The sequence below is a fragment of the Mirounga leonina genome, unplaced genomic scaffold (genome assembly GCF_011800145.1).
Source record: "Mirounga leonina isolate KUSES-001 unplaced genomic scaffold, KU_Mleo_1.0 Mir_171, whole genome shotgun sequence".
Lineage (NCBI taxonomy): Eukaryota > Metazoa > Chordata > Mammalia > Carnivora > Phocidae > Mirounga > Mirounga leonina.
In genome coordinates this window covers 15,454,074-15,471,438 of record NW_023270436.1, presented here as the reverse complement: position 1 = coordinate 15,471,438, position 17,365 = coordinate 15,454,074, and the positions used below count along the sequence as shown (strand labels likewise).

The following is a 17,365-nucleotide window of genomic DNA, read 5'->3' as shown; positions in this document are numbered from 1 at the left end:
ATGGGAGGGCTTATGTGTGGGAGTCATTATCTGAGTCACATAATGATTAATATACATTTTATAATATCATAGAATTTTGGGGTAAGGCTAAATGTTACAAATTAGCTGATTATAAAAATACAGAGTTGTAAATTTTGGAAGGAAGAGACCTTAGTTGGCAAATAGCTTCATTTTGTGACTTGTAGGGTATCTGGCAAAATTATGTTTCTTCACCTGGGTGGTGGTTATGAAAGCATTTGTTTTATAATAATTCACTAAGCCATACACTAATTTTGTGTGGTTTCCTGTATCTTTGTTTTATTCTCAATAAAATTGAAATTTATTTATTTTCAATAAAAATATATTTTTTAAAGAAATAGCTTCACATACAGGGTAAACTGAGACCTAGATTGGAGTAGTGCCCAGCTGAAGGTAATACATCCACCTTAATAAAGTTCAGCCCGAGTCTGCTCTCTTTCAAGTTTTGAAGAAATAGGAGAAAAGGATGTATATCTCTTCCCTTTTCCAAGAAGATGATTGAAACTAAAGCAGTTTTCGGGCAAAGATTCAACTAAGGTGGGAAAAAAAAGTCTGTATTTGTCTCATTAAAATGTGAGCTCCCAGGGATTTGAGGATCAGAGTTTGATAATCCCTCTAACATGCATTGTCAATGACCACTGCACCTCATCTGCAAATTGCATGCATCCTTCAGTGTATGCCCCAAATTTCCTACTATAAGCACATGTGACTGTCTGAGGGCCTTCTAGAGCATTCTTAGCATGCGCAAGGGGGAGTCCAGAGGGGCCACAGAGTGGGTAGCTTGTGAGCAGTGCTCACCAGTGACAGATAGGAGTTAGTGGATAGATACCCAGCTCCCTTGCCCACTGGGTAGGACAGCTCTAAGATCTGTTCCATATAGTGTCCATACATAAGTCCCCAGTGGAACCGAACCCTGGTTGCCCAATGCAGGAACGTGATCATAAAGGTGCACTAAATTTGTTGGCTTCCCTCCTCTCTTTCCTTTGTCACTTCTGGGGATCATCTCCTAACTAAATACTCAGAATCACCTTCCAAATAAATTACTTACACAAAAATTCTGGTTCAACCTCTTAGGTTTCAGCTGAAGAGGTAAAAAGGCTTGCTGAATTATACTAGCTAGTGGCTGTCAATCACCCCTAGGACCACTGGTTTCTGGTCCAGGACACTGATAACTTCATTCTTCATGATCTGACAGACCACGCAGGCTTAAAAAAACAGGATTGGAAAACACCATTCACAATAGCCAAAAGGTGAAAATAATGCAAACATCCCTTAAGGTAAGAGTGGATAGATAACCTGTGGTGTAATCCATACAATGGAATATTACTCAGGCCTAAAAAGAAGGAAGCGCAGTTGACCTTTGAACCACTGGGGGCAGGAGCCCCGCCCTCTACCCCGCCCACTGGAAAACCCGGGTGTAACTTTTGACCTGCGCTTTTTAATACACCCATCGGCGGGCTGGGACACCGCGGTGGCTTTGGCGGGCCTGGCCCCGGGTTGGCGGCGTCCGCAGCCTGGTGGCCTTGGCTTGGTAACGACAGTCACCTGGAGGCACAGTTCAGCTGTCCCCTTCTCCTTGGAGGTGCAACACCAGCTGGTGGCCTTTGGCAGCTGCGGCGACACGTGAGTGCTTGGCCTCCGCGAGGCGGCGGGGCTGGGACCACGTGTGGGAGGGGACCGCGCCTGGTGCAGCCCTGAGCCCCAGCGCCAGGAGGAGAAGGGGCGGCCCGGGCTTCGGGGCTCCCTGCCCAGCCCCATCCCTGGTCTCTGGGCGCGTCCCTCCGCTTCAGCACAGCCTCCAACCCGCGGGCCGGGTCGGGGGGTGCTCCACCCGACCACCCCCTCCTCCGTCATCAGCGCAGGGGCGACCTGCAGCCCTGCCCTGTCCTGGGGTCCTGGCCCCGGGGCTGCTGAGGGCGTTGGCGGGCTTTCCTGGGGACTCAGAAGGCAGCAGGTGCAGCCTCTGCCAGTCACCTTGGATCAGGTAGCTGGAGACTAAGGGGGGCGGTTGTAGATAAATGCCTCGTGGCTTTTGCTGTCAACTCAAGGGTTAGCTGTACTGATGCAGGCTACAAGGTGGATGAACCTTGAAAATATTATGCTAAGTGGGGGCACCAGGGTGGCTCAGTCGGTTAAACCTCTGCCTTGGGCTCGGGTCATGATCCCAGGGCCCTGGGATGGAGCCTCGTGTTGGGCTCCCTGCTCAGCCGGGAATCTGCTTTTCCCTCTCCCTCTGCTGCTCCCACTGCTCCTCTTCTCTCCCTCTCTCTCAAATAGGTAGATAAAATCTTAAAAGAAAAGAAAAGAAAAGAAAATATTATGCTAAGTGAAAGAAGGCAGCCACAAAAGGCCACATATTGTATAACTCCGTTCATATGAAATATCCAGAATAGGTAAATCCATAGGAATAGAAAGCAGACTGGTGGTTGCCTAAGGCTGAGGGAAGAGGGGATGGAGAGTGTGCTTAATGGTGATGGGGTTTTCCTTGGGGGTGCTGAAGGTGTTTTAGGACTTAATATAGAGGGTGGCTGCAGGACACTGTACTGAATACAACTGAACTGTACACTTTAAAATGGTTAATTAGATGTTATATGAATTTCACCTCGACTGAAAAAACAGGACTGGTCTTAGGACAAATGTTAGAGGTGTACAGTTTATCCTATTTCCAATTTATTTTATGTATGCTGTCTTGCAGGATGACCCCTCTGGTCCAGGCCTCCTGTCCTGCCCATCAGAATTTAACCAGTCTGTGATACCTGTTTTAGTTAACATATAACATTTTAGAGGCCTTCAGTTTTCTAACTTCATTAATTCATTTCTTTATCAATAATTATGTATGGCACAACTATCTGCCAGGCACTGTGGTAGATGTTGGGGGTAAAACCAGACCCAGGCCCTGTGCTGATAGTGCTTATGATTCTCTCAGAGAAGATGGACGTTAATCAAACAATCATCCAACAGTCATCTGTGACAAATGCTAGGAAGAAGAAATGTGACCTTGTGAGAGGAATGTGACCTAGTCAGGGAAGGCTTCCTAGAGGAAGTGTCAGTTAAGTTGAAATTTGAAGTCTGTAGGTGTTTCCAGTGGAAATTGTTTATCAAGCCCTATCACGTGGCTCGCATTGTGCTTGATGTATCAACTCATAAGGCCCCCAAGAGTCCTTTGAGGGGTCTACTGTTATTATCACTCGTATTTTACAGAAGAAACTGAAGCTCAGAGAGGTGAAGTGACTTGCTCAAGGTCACATAGCTAGGAAGTCGTGGAATCCGTATTCAAACCCAGGTGACCATACTTATGTAGAAATTTAGGCATTGTGGAAAGATAATTGGGTACAGTGTGAGATCATTTAGGTCAGGCCAATGGGTCTAAACTAATCAAGATTATAAACATAAAGCCAGAATGATCATTCAGTGAAGGAGACCAAACAAGGTGTTTTTTTTTTTTTTTAGCATCTATTGACTTTTATAAATATGGATCTGTTTTTGTTATTGTTACAAAACTCATTATCATCTGAAAGTTGGAGGCTATGAATTGCCTGGTGTAAGGCACTAAATCAAGAAGGTGGTATCACATTAAATAGTAAGTTTAACCTGGTGACCCATTATGGCAGGCAATACCCCCAGCATCCGCTAGGTGGCAATAAAGAACATTGAGAAATAATCCCATGGGTTTCCAAAAAATTAAATCTCTATTTTTAAGTATGAACAAACATGGTAAGAATGTCAAGTAATATAGGAGATATTGAATAAAAAATAAAAGTTCCTCTTACACCTTCTAGTAGAGCTCTATTTCCTTCCCCCCAAAATAACCTATTGAGAGTTTCTCGTATACTTTTGGGGGGGCATATTTTGTTATAGTTGTGTAACTTTTTCCGGAAGAATTATTTGCTTATATAACTCTCCTTTAAAAAATTGACACAGTGGGGACTTTTTCCCCCTTAGTGTCTCTTTCCATGTCAGCACATACAGATCCCTCTCATTTTTTAAATGGCTGCAGATTCCATAACAATAATAGTTAACATTTATAGAGTGCTTACTGTATACTTGACACTGTCCTAAGCCCTTTCCTTGTTTGAACCCATTGAACACTCACGGAGCCCTAAGAGGTGCATTCCATCATTACCCCCCACTTTACACATGAAAAAACTGAGGCACAGTGGATAAGTAACTTGCCCAACATCACAAAGCGAGTAAGTGATAGAGCCAGGATTTGGATGCCGGAAATTTGACACTTGAGTCTACATCCTTAACTACCACCCCAAACTATGGTAGCATAGATGTACCATAATTGATACATCAATCTTTCTCAGTACTCTTAAAAATTATTTATTTTTGGGGGGCACCTGGGTGGCTCAGTTGTTAAGCGTCTGCCTTCGGCTCAGGTCATGATCCCAGAGTCTTGGGATCGAGCCCCGCATCGGGCTTCCTGCTCATCAGGAAGCCTGCTTCTCCTTCTCCCACCCCCCTGCTTGTGTTCCTTTTCTCGCTGTCTCTCTCTCTCTGTCAAATAAATAAAATATTTTAAAAAATTATCTTTTTAAAATTGACTAAAATATACTGCTGTAAAGTGTACCCAGGATTTTGGACTTACTCATGTATAGTTAGGCCAACAGATCAGGAGATGATGGCCATGGAAATATTCCTCTCCATTCCCAAGAGGAGGGGATATGCTGCACCACTCAGGTTGGCCACAAGTAGAGAGGATGAGGGGAAAGCATGTGCAAAAAGCCCTTATTGTGGTTTTGGTGGGCCCTGGACTATAGGCATTGTCCCTGGTTGTCTGGTATTGGGCCCTGGGGTGTTTAGGGCTGAAGAATTTTGCCTTCTGGAGTGTAGAACTCAGATAGAGGATGTGGTTCAGAGTATGGGCTGGACTGGTTGGTTTGCATATTCCAGGCAAGTGATTTTCTACCAGTAGAAATTAGTTAATTTGGGGAGGTGCATTCTCTTCCCAGTTACTGAGGGCCCAAGATGTGAAAGCATCATAAAATACAGAAAAGAAAAAGCATGGGGTGCCTGGCTGGTTCAGTTGGTAGAGCATATGACTCTCGATCTTGGGGTCGAGAGTTGGAGTCCCATGTTGGGTGTAGAGATTACTAAAAAAACAAATTAATTAAAAAAAAACATGATGAATACATATAAATAAAATTTACCATCTTAGTCATTCTTTTATTTTTTATTTTATTTTATTTTTTAAGATTTTATTTATTTATTTGACAGAGAGAGAGCACAAGTAGACAGAGTGGCAGGTAGAGGGAGAGGGACAAGCAGGCTCTCCGCTGAGCAGGGAGCCAGACGTGGTGCTCGATCCCAGGACCCCAGGATCATGACCTGAGCCGAAGGCAGCTGCTTAACCGACTGAGCCACCCAGGAGCCCCTATTTGTTTTTTAAAAGATTTTATTTATTTATTTGAGAGAGAGAGAGACTGTGAACGAGAGCGTGGGTAGGAGTAGAGGGAGAGGGACAAGCAGATTCCAAGCTGAGTACAGAGCCCATTGCGGGGCTCGATCTCACGACCCTGAGATCATTACCTGAGCAGAAATCAAGAGTCTTATGCTTAACTGACTGAGCCACCTAGGCACCCCCTCAATCATTTTTTTTCTTTTTAAAGATTTTATTTACTTATTTGACAGAGAGAGAGACAGCAGAGGGGAGTGGGAGAGGGAGAAACAGGAGAGGGAACACAAGCAGGGGGAGTGGGAGAGGGAGAAACAGGCCTCCCGCAGAGCAGGGAGCCCGATGTGGGGCTTGATCCGAGGACCCCGGGATCGTGACCTGAGCTGAAGGCAGACGCTTAACGACTGAGCCACCCAGGCGCCCCCCCTTAATCATTTTTAAGTGTACTGTTCGGTGGCATTAAGTGCATTCACACTGTTACAAAACTGTCGCCACCATTCATCTCCAGAGCTTTTTTCTCTTGCAAAGTGGAAACTCTATACCTGTTAAACCATAACTTCATACTCCCTCTTTCCCCGTAGCCCCCGGCAACTACTATTCTGTCTCAATGAATTTGACTCCTTCCTACAAGTGAGTCACAACATTTGTCCTTTTATGACTGGCTTATTTCACTTAGCATAATGTCTTCAAGGTTCATCCAGGTTGTAAGTTATCTCAGAATTTCCATCTTGATTAACGCTGAATAATATCCTATGACGCATATACACCGCATTTGTGTATCCATTGGCCGGCCGACTTGGGTCGCTTCCATCTTTTGACTCTTAGGAGTGTGCAAATACCTCTTTGAGTCTCTGCTTCCAGTTCTTTTTGGTGTATACCCCCAATTGGAATTGCTGGATCATGTGATAATTCTATTTTTGGTTCTTTGAGGAACTGCCATACTGTTTTCATTGAGGCTGAACCAGTTTATATTTGCACCAGCAGTGCACAATGGTTCCAGTTTCTCCACCTTCTCCTATGTTTTCTCCAGAAGTTTTGTCATTTCAGGTTTTACATTTAAATCTATGATCTATTTTGAGTCAATTTATATTACCATGTGAGGCATGGGTTGAAGTTCATTTTTTTGGCATATGGATGTCTGATTGTTCCAGCATCATCTGTTGAAAACATTTATTTTCTCCCCATTGAATTGCTTTTGCACTTTTGTGAAAAATCCATTGACCATATATGTGCAGGTCTATTCTGGGACCCTATTTTATTCCATTCATCTCTGTGTCTAATCACCAGTATCACACTTTCTTGATAACTGTAGCTAAGTCGTGAAATCAGGCAGTGTGAGTCCTATAACTTGGCTCTTCTTTTTCAAAATTGTTTCAGCTATGCTGGGGCTTTTGCTGTGGCAGCTAAATTTTAGACTCAGCCTCTCAATTTGTGCAAAAAGTCCTGTTGAGATTCTGATGAAGATTATGGTCTTTTCTATTTACTCACACATTTAACATTTCCAGAACTTACTTTTTCCCCCATAGATACTAATTTCCATCTGGTTTTCCTTTCCTTCATCCTAAAGGATTTCCTTTAGCATTTCTTGTGTTTCAGATCTGCAGGAAACCCAACTCTCTCAGCTTTGGTTTGGCTGAAAATGTCTTTATTTCATTTTCTACTTAAAGGATATTTTCACTGGAGCTTAACAGTTGTTTATATAGTTGTCATTCTACTGTATTCTGTATTCCATTGTTTCCAAAGGGAAGTCAATTATTTTCACCATTGTTTCCATGTATATAATCTATTCTACCCACCTCTGGCTGCTTTTTAGATTTTATTCTTTAACTTCGGTTTCCAGCAATTTGGTTTTCTTTAAATATTTCCATATTAGAGTTTTTTGAGCTTCTTGAATATATGGGCTGATATTTTAAATAACATTTGGAAACATTTATGTCAGTATTTCTTTAAAATTTTTTTACTGCTCTATTCTCTGTCTTTCTCCTCTTATTTTGGAAATCCAATTACATATATGGTGGGATGCCTGATATTCTATAAGTCACTGAAGCTCTGTTTTGTTTTTAAGTTGTTTTTCTTGCTCTGCTTCAGTTTGAATAATTTTTATGGACCTATTCTCAAGTTCACTGATCTTTTCTTCTGTGTTGTCCCATATGTTGTTAATATCACACAAATAATTTTTTTTCAGAATTTGTAATTTTCTGATCTAGGATTTCTAGTTTTTCTTAGTTTCCATATCTCTCCTGAAATTCTCCATATCTTCACTCATTAACCTTTTCCTCTAGATCCTTTAACTTATTTATCGCCTTTATTTTAATGTATTTGCCTACTTCAACATCTGTATTATCTTTGGGTCTGTTTCTATTAACTATTTGTTCTCTTGGTGATAATACTTTCCTGCTTCTTCACATGTTCAGTGATTTTTTAAACTTTATCCTGGACATTGTGTATGATGTATTGCAGAGAACTTGGATTCTGTTATCTTCCTCAGAATAGTGTTGGGTTTTGATTTATCTGGCAGTTAAATTACTGGTGACTCTTATTTATCCAGTGGAGGCATGCTTTTAGGCTTCTTTTGGGTGGGTCTATTTTGGTTTTGTGCATTCTAGACTTTAGTCCTTAGATATGATCTTTACTCCTAATGTGTGACTCCTCTGGAGTTTCAACAGAAAGACTGAGGGGCTACCAGGCTTCTCTAATTTGGTGGAATCTAAATCCCAAACTCTGCCTCCCAGCACTGAGGATCTGATAAAATCTCTGCTCAGTTCCTTGAGCTTTGCAGCTGTCTTTTTCTTTTCTCTTCTTTTCTCTTCTTTCTTTTGTTTCTGCTGGGCTCCACATATGTAGTTCAGGAGTCAGCCAAGGATCTGAGGGGAGTTTATATTCAGATTTTTGCACCCCTTCTCTGTGGCTCTTACCTTTTCTGGGATTTCTCCTCTCAATTTCCAGGTACACCAGGAGCCCCAAACACCAACCTGTGATTCCTCAGCCCAGCGAGACTGTTGGTTTCAGCTTGGCATTTATTCCATGTGAGTTATGCAGACTTGGAGACCCCTCAAAGGAAAATCCAGGTAAATGTGGATGATTTCCTTCTTTTAAGGGTTCTGTTCCTTACAGTTTTTGCCTGCTGTTGGTTGTTCTCAAGAGCCTCTCATTTAAAAAAAAAAAAAAAATGTCTTCTCCAGCATTGGTAGCAGCTATAGACAGGAGAATTAGTCCAATATGTTACTCCATTATGGGAAGCCAGAAGTCTAATCAGTCTTTATTGATGGACATTTTGTTTTTCATTTTGGACTTTCACAAATAACATTGCCATCATATACCCATACAAGCTGACCAATCTATATATCCTAGTGTAGTTTTGTGAGTAAAATAGTGGGAATAGTTCCTAATGATAGAATCACTAGATCTAAGAGCACATACTTTAAAACATTTGCTCGAAATTGCCAAATATATCTCTAGAATGTAGTAGCATTTATGTTTGGAATGACTGGTTATCACACCTTCTTCAAAACTGAGCATTATAACATTTAAAATTTTGTTCAGCAGTCTGATTAGTAAAAAATCAGAACATCTCATTGTTCTGCTGTGTATTTGTTGATTTATGACTGAGCTGGATCAACTTTTCATAATTGGTCATTCTACTTATACTTTACCTGGGTATGAAAACATAACATTTCTTGTAATAATAAAATTAGTAAGAGCCAATATTTACTGAGTGACTCTAGGGGCAGGTCCTGACTGGACAACCTCACCCTTCTTGCTACAGTAGTTGTTTCAGGTTTTTGTTTCCTGAATGTTTCAGAATGGTGGTACAGGGACATTTTCTCCCTGAGGCTACCTCCCCCCACCTTGGATGTAGCCAGTGGCACCTCCTGCAAAGACTGCAGAACACCGTTCATGCCTGTCTTAGCATCCTCACGTTTTCTCCTCATTGTTGACTATGTGTCTGTTCCTCACTGCGGACTCTTCTCAGGGTGTCTCTTGATCATACTGGAATCTGCAGAGCCTAGCCCATGGTCGAACAGGTGCTCTGTAAATAACGATCGAATGAGGGATCGCACCCCAGATGTACCCCAGATCTGTGCCAATCTGGATTCAGCCATGACCCTACAACGCAAGTGTAGGGCTTTCGTCAGATTGTTTGGGGCAGAGAGGCCTTCCATCTCCCAGAACATTGATGAGGAAGTTTTTAGCCTGAGGAGGTAGTTTGACAACAAAGAATCATACTCAAAGGAGAACAGAATGGAGAGACTCAAAGAGAAACAGTAGTCTGCTAGCTTTGTGATCTGCTGGATCAAATCAACCTTGAAGTTTGCCCTCTGTCTGAAATTTTCCACTGTGAGAACCAGTAACTTCTTACTGTGGTAGTTGACTGGATTTTCTGTCGCTTGCAACCAAAGGCATTCCAAATCACACATCAGCCAATCAGATGAGCTCCTGTTCATAAGCGGTAGGTGTGTAGTTGTTTTGTCTCCTACAGATGTCAATTATCATACATAGAAAATCAATTTTAGATAGAGAAGTGAGACCTCAGAGTTTCTTTAATCTCTAAGATTCTAAACAGAAAACGTGTCGTGATGACTGCAAATCTGTTCCAGAAGTTCAGCCAACACAAATTTATGTCAAGCTTGCAACTACTTAGGGAAAGTGGGGAATAGACAATGAAGTCATTTCACTCTGTTATGTGTGAAAAGTAGTTTTGTTATTTTTTCTTAGTTATGAACTGAAAACCATGAGAGCTAGTTTGTGATTTATGGGAGTTAGTCAGGTGTTGTGATTAAGAACATGGATTTTAAAATCAAATTGCCTGGGCTCAAATCCTCAGACTTTGCTGTCGTGTGACCTTGAACAATCTCTTTAACTTCTCTGTGCCTCAGTTTCCTCAGAGGCAAAGATGACTTAATCATGGTGTTTATATCTGGGGTTGTTAACAGTGATTATATGAAAGTACATTTAAGGGCTTAGCACAATCCTTGGTAGATAGCAAGCCATAAAGTTTGCCTCAATAATATTATTATAGTTACCCACTTTTTAAGAATGGTCAAACAATATCTTGGGGGCAGAAGAGTTAACTTTAGAACTGCAGAATGTGGAGACTGAAGAACAAGCCCTACAAAGCCAGACTTTGCCTTCCTTGGTCACCAAGCATTTTGCCATCTTGTCTACCTTCAGTGTTTTTAAGCAACAGAGATGTGAATATTGGTACCTACATTGTGTTTGAGAACTGTGGCCATAGCTAAGTTTTAAAGTGAGCTAGCCTGGTTCAAAGGCAACAGACTATACTTTAGTGCTTTGAACCAGTGACTATAGGCAAGGACCATCATGGTTGGGATCCCAGGCTCTGGGGCCAACCCACACAGGTTCACACCCTGGTTCCACCACTTTCTAGTCATGGGCCCTTGGGCAAGTCAGTTACTTACCCTTCCCACGTCTCAGTTTCCTTGTTTATCAAACTGGAGAGTAAAGAGTGGCTTTCTCAGTTGGGTCCTGCAAAGATTATATGGCACAGAGTGCTTAGCACAGTGCCTGGCCCAATTTAAGACCTTAAAAAAGCCTTAGCTCCATTTCCTCTTTATTGAACTTGTTGCTTCTTTTCTCTATCAAATTGTGTGATTTCTATCCAGCTTGTTTCTGGATCTCCTTACAGAAGCGCAGAGGGTTAAAGGTAACCCCTGAAGGGCCTTTGTCCATTGCTTCCACTAGGGGGCAGCCCAGCCTCAAAGGGAGCCTTGGGGAAAGGTTACCCACGCATACAAGCTGGGGTTCTTTCCTGGGGTCCGTATCTTCTTGAAATAACTTTTGAGTGGACTGAATTTTCATAACTTCCTCTTTCCAGACCATCGTGATGAGTGACAAAGGAATACGCAAGGATGTTTTGGGGCAGGACTTTGAACCGATTCCTTGGTTAGGCACTTCTTCCTTTGGAAGGGAGGTTTAAATCTGCCAGAGAATGTAAAAATTAGGCCAAGGTGATGGAGCAACTTTTGGTTCTATTCTCTTTTTCCATTTCTCCCCGCTCTACACCCTCATTCTCATTCATTATTTATTTACTCGTTCTTACTGAAAACCTTCTTTGTGCCAGGCACCGGGAATGCAGAGGTGAAAAAGGTGAACAGCATTCCTGCTTTCATAGGGGCTGAGAGTCTGCTGGGAAAGAGGCATTAAATGATAATTATACAACTGGCGACTATATCTAACCCCGTTGTGATAGACCTTGAAGCAAAGCTCTGGGGCTGTGTGATTGTGCAAATAGAAGACCCTAGGGGTGGGGTGGTGGTAGGGCAGGTTAGGGCAGCCCTCTCCAAGAAGCTGAGACCTGGAGGAAGAGGAAGGGAGAATCCAGGACTCCATGTTCTGAGCAGGCGCAGCACATACAAAGGCCCTGAGGCAGGAATGATCTTGGCACGCTGAAGGCTTGGGGCTGCAGCAGAGGGAGGGAGGGAGGGAGCGGGAGCGGGAGTGGTAGGAGATGAGATCTGAGAGGCAGACAAAGCTCTGATCATGGGGGGCTTTGTGGGACGTGGTTAAAAGTTTGAGTTGTAGTTGCACGGGGTGCCACTGGGGGGTGGGTTGGGTTTCAGCCGAGGAATGACATTGTTCGGTTTAGGTTTTGAGATCATGTCAGGCTGCTGTGAGTGCTGTAGGGGGATCAACTGTGAAAGCTGGGTGTGGTGGGCAGAATAATGGTCTCCCCCAAATGTCCCCATACCAATCTCTGGAACCTGTGAGTCTGTTAGAATACACAGCAAGGGGGAATTAAGCTTACTAATCTGCTGCTTTTAAAATAAGATTATCTCCCTCTCACACTCCCCCTGCTTGTGTTCCCTCTCTTGCTGTCTCTCTGTCAAATAAATAAATAAAATCTTAAAAAAAAAATAAGGAGATTAGCCTGGATGACTAGGGTGGGCCCCAGGGAACCACAAGAGTTGTTACATGGAGAAGAGGAAGGCCGAGAAGTCAGAACCAGAAAGATGCCAAGTGAGAAAGAGTCTAGGGGCCATTGCTCACTTTGAAGATGGAAGGAGACGGGGGCCCGAGGAATGTGGGCATCATCTGCAAGGTGGAAAAGGCAAGGGAACGATTCTCCCTGAGAAGCTGCGGGAAGGAATGCAACCCTGCCGGCATCTTGGTTCTGGCCCCGTGAGATCTGATTCAGACTTTTGACCTCCAAAACAGTAGGGCAATAAATGTGGGTTGTTTCAAGTCACTGAATTTGTAGTATTTATTATAGCGCCAATCTGCAGTGAAGACCACACGAGACCTATAAGAAGACTACTGTTTAATTGTTTGGATGAACTTTGGGAGTGGCTTGAGAAGCATTTGTTTACCTTCCCTACTAGGTGTTGAGATCTGTGCGAGGCCCTCTGTCGTGCTGGTCATCAGGCCACTTGTTACTTCTGCACAGGCAGGATTTGGCCTCTCCTGAGTGCCTCTCAGTATATTCACTCTGCAGTACACCCAGTCCTCATACGTGGGATTCCATGTCACCCAGAGGAATCGACACTCGGTGGCAATGCCAGCAGCAGACAGCTTCGGAAAATTAAAATGGCAGGGCACCTCCCGTGGGCCAGCATGAGATGGTGAACCGGGTGCTGAGACCGGAAGAGGGATGAAAATTGGGACCATCCCAGGTTTGACCTGGCTGCCCAGCCAAGGTTTGGCTGCCCAACCAGGTACACAGATGAAACGCAGATGCTTGACCCGGGAGAATACACAAAGCCAATTCTGTACTTCCGTCTCCTGACCCCTGATAAGAAAATCTCCATTGGAACAAATAATACACACATCTGTATTGGGAGGGGAATTTTTCTTTCCGTGGCTTCTCCAGGAATGATGGGTGATGCCCGGGTAGTCTTTATGCCTCTTTCTGCCTGTGTCAAAACTGGAATTCAAAGTGTGTTGGTTCAGGGACCTGTTTTTAGAGGGTAACTCTCTAGGCTCAAATATCCAACATCCACGAGTGTTTTTTATGGATTGGTAGTAGCCAATGAATGTGGATGCTGTTTTAGAATTTTTTTTTTTTTTTTTGTAATCAGTGGCCCAAAACTGTCTCTTATATTTAGAAGCCTGGATCTAGGATTACATATCAAGAAACATGCATAATGCTGTTTTGCTGAATGCAGCTGTCCTAGCAGAGGCCAAAGATAATTTGCTGATCCAGGAGCTGAGGCCAGCGAATTTATGTCTGCATCTGCTTCTGCCCATAACTCTTGGGTAAAGATAGGGCAACTTCAAGGACTGTAGCCGTATCCGCCTTAGCAGTGCACAGAATGCTGGTACAGGGACATTTTCTCCCTGAGGCTATCTCCCCCCACCTTGGATGTAGCCAGTGGCACCTCCTGCAAAGACTGCAGAACACCGTTCATGCCTGTCTTAGCATCCTCACGTTTTCTCCTCATTGTTGACTATGTGTCTGCTCCTCACTGCGGACTCTTCCCAGGGTGTCTCTTGATCATACTGGAATCTGCAGAGCCTAGCCCATGGTCGGACAGGTGCTCTGTAAATAACGATCAAATGAGGGAGTGGATGAGAGTGACAACAGACTGGGGAGATGGTTTGAAACGCTTTTACATTACTTTTTTTTTTTTTTAAGATTTTATTTATTTATTTGACAGAGACACAGCTAGAGAGGGAACACAAGCAGGGGGGAGCGGGAGAGGGAGAAGCAGGCATCCCACCGAGTAGGGAGCCCGACATGGGGCTCGATCCCAGGACCCTGGGGTCATGACCTAAGCCGAAGGCAGATGCTTAATGCCTGAGCCACCCAGGTGCCCCGCTTTTACATTACTTTTGTCCTTGCTTGTGGCAGCCATAGTAAGGAGCAGAAAGCCTAATGCAGACAGTGGTTGTTTCTTCTGTTTAGCTTCTGTCTCTCCTTCTTCTGGTAAAAGCACTTTGGTTTTCCTTTGGGAAACCATCCTTCCCACTCCCTCAATCCATAAAGTTTGGGCGGAGCTGACCTCACCCTCAGTTCCACTGGCTGAATTGTGCGCCGGGCCTGGGCTTGGCCAATGAGAGTGCCACACAACCCTGGCCACGGATTCAATTTGTGTTGGAAGGGTGGCCACACCTGTTCGTTAATGGCTGGTATCCATACTGACGGACTGGTTCTCGTTCTGAGTCAATTTTGCATTATTTCAAATCAAACCTGACCCCCCCCCACCTCCATAGCTATTAGGGGAAAAACACTTCATTTCCGCCGCATCGCTAAGCTGATGGGAGAAGCCGGAAGCTGGTTGCAGCCATCACGAAACCAAAATGAACTCAGGAAGCTGAAGCTGAGAAATAATAGGGAGAAGAAGTTCTTAATGCTGAGCACTGAGATCCAGCCAAGCCTGAAGCTATTTCTGAAAATTTCAGTTAGAGGAACCAGTAAACTCTACTTTTTGTTCTAGCTTTTTTTTTTTTTTTTTTTTTTGGTCACTGGCTGCTAAAAGTGTCCTCTGGCTGATGCACTTGGTCAGTCTTTTTTCTAACTTTTTTGGAGTGGAGCAAGGATGATCTCAGCCTTGCAGGAAGCCCTGGAGAAGACTATCACCCCACTTTATCAATATGAAAGCTCTCTGCCGGGTCCTGAGGGCCCAGCAAAAATCAGGCCCCCCTCTGGGTCCCAGGGATCTCACTTAGTGATTTCAGTGAGAGGAACATTTTCAGTGCCTCCTGGGAGGGCATTTCTGAGTCGACACCTCCTTAGCCCTACCCCCAGCTTCTCTGTGTTCCTCCCTACAGGCTTAGGCTGGGGATCCAGGAGCCCACTGTGGTTATGGGAGTCTCCAGAAGGTTGGGAATGTCAAGAAAACGCAACTTACACACCATGGTAAACAGGCTTACTTAAAACCATTTTTATTCTGCCTCTCAGTAACACTTCTCATTTGATTTGGGTAAAAGATCAGGGACCTGAACACAAACAAACAAGAAACAAAATGTCTGAAACAGAAACCGGGACCCAATACACTGGAATGATGCTAGGATCCCTGCATGCTGAGAATTCGTGGCCCTGATTCCGTTTCCTCCTGGGACAAGTGCTGGCTCATGGCAGACATCCAGGTGAAAGGGCCCATGGCATCTGATGTCCATCAACATTTATTGTTTTGCTAGTTTCCAGGATTTTAACAAACAGCCTGAGATTCATAGTAATCTAAGAACAATGCTTTGTATTTGTGTAGCACTTAGAATCTCCCTCCAGGGGCATTCCTATCTATTACGGCGATTAATTCTCTTAATAACGCTCTGAGGTATGTAGGCAGGTGTTCTTATGTCCATTTTCCAGATGAAGAAATCTGAGGCACAGAGAGGCTAAGAAACTTGCCTAAAATCAGCTTGCATAGGGAGTTAGTGGCAAAAAAGGCACTGGGACGCAGGTGTTTTCTCAGCCTCGTTTATTCACTTAGAATAAGCTGCCTTTTCTCTTGCTTAGGAAAGTTCATTTTTACTGTGTTTCTCATATGCGTTCTTGAAGTTATTTTTGCCATATATACATATCACCTGTTTTGTTAACCCCTTGATATTTTCTTAGAGTCCATCTATTTTTCTTAAGTAAATTTATTTGAATAGAAACAATAGGTCACATCCCTATGGGGAAACTGTAAATGGAAGGTAATTAATAAAAGAAATACAACAAAAACAGGACTATGCTATTGAGTTCTATCTCGACTTTGAACCTGAGGCCTGCTCTTTCTTTATGAAGAAGGGAAAAGAGCTAAAGTCACGGAAAGGTGTTGAGGACCCATGCTCACTAAACAGAGGCTTTCTCTTTGCTGTAATCAGCATTGGACAAGACTAGAAAAGGGGAAAAATACTTTGTGATTGGCATCACTTAATGTTGTCTATAACTGACTTAAAAATTATCTTGAGTACCACCAGCCATACGCCGTGCATTCTGTGAAACACTGGGTTGGCGTGTTCTGGTAGGCAGAATAAGGGCATAATTAAATCAGTACAATCACACCTAACGGGGTTACATTTGACAGAAAAGAAATACAGTGGGTGGCATTTCCAGGTTGGCATCCAGGAAAATAAAAGATGGTGCCTGAGACTTGCTAAAAAAAAGAGAGAGAGTTTGAAAAAAAGCACATTCCATAAGATACAGCCAGCTTATTCCCAAAACTGGGATGGGGAAGGTGCTCCTGTACCTAGAATTGACCATTAAGTACATTCTCAGAGTCTTTAAGTGAAGTGAGGTGCCCAGCGGTGGATGCAAGCAAGGGAGGGGACTGTTGGAAGATTGAGGTCAGGACAAAAGGCCAGAAAGCCCCTTCTTTAGTTTCTTTGGGGACTGATTGAACTCTGGGGGTTGTGGCAGGGAGCAGCTGATGGAGGAGGGCCCACTAACTCCGACATGTAAAAATAAAAGGAAAAAAAATGCACAAATCCCACTCTGTCGGACAACTTGAAACATGCTGCAAATGTTCATGCTCGACTTTGCAGACACCAGCCTCCATTGCTCTTCCTAGGACCTTTGGCCCCCCACCAGATCTGGATCCCCCTCCCCCGCCATTAGAAATACTGAGATTTCCTGAGGCTCATCTCTGCAGAAGAGGAATGGACACAGAGGCTTTCACTAAACTCAGACAGTGAGACTTGAGGTTTTCTTTTTCTTTTTCTTTTCTTTCTTTCTTCTTTTTTTAATCAGTGACTGGCTGGTCTTGTTGCGCTGCTTGGTTTTCCTTAATTTTGGACTTTTTTCCTTTTCTTTCTTTTCCTTTCTTTCTTTTTTTTAAAGTTCATTTGCCAGGGACCTGCCTCTGGAGAGTCCTGGAGGAAGAGATCTCACGGTCTGAAGTCAAGGGTCCATTCCTCAGAAACTCCTGTGGGGTGTGTGTGGATGAGTTCCATCCTCCATGCTTGCGGCCGACTGCTGGCCGCTCAGGCACTGTGTGGGACAAACAGATAGTGAGAAAGAGAGAGAGAGCCGGCCCGAGCCTTCTTGGCCCAAGGGCTTCCATTCTC

At 43.7% G+C, this 17,365-nt stretch overlaps 1 protein-coding gene across 6 annotated transcripts in view; it reads right to left on the bottom strand.

The window, feature by feature from the left end:
• Nucleotides 1-9,225: 9,225 nt before the first annotated feature.
• TMEM233 (transmembrane protein 233) overlaps nucleotides 9,226-17,365 on the bottom strand; it is a 44,339-nt gene continuing 36,199 nt past the window's right edge. Inside the window, exons 3-4 of one of the 6 annotated variants that reach the window (XR_004681427.1) lie at nucleotides 14,205-14,694; nucleotides 9,429-9,446 (exon numbers count right to left, since the gene is read on the bottom strand). Coding sequence is in view for 4 of the 6 variants with exons in the window: in XM_035017113.1 (XP_034873004.1) it covers nucleotides 12,957-13,008; nucleotides 13,803-13,913 (163 nt within the window). In the remaining 2 variants the exon portion in view is untranslated. Of the gene's footprint in view, nucleotides 9,447-12,635; nucleotides 13,009-13,802; nucleotides 13,914-14,128; nucleotides 14,695-15,234; nucleotides 17,289-17,365 lie in introns of those variants that run through there. The other 5 variants (XM_035017113.1, XR_004681426.1, XM_035017115.1 and 2 more) reach the window with 5 other exon arrangements.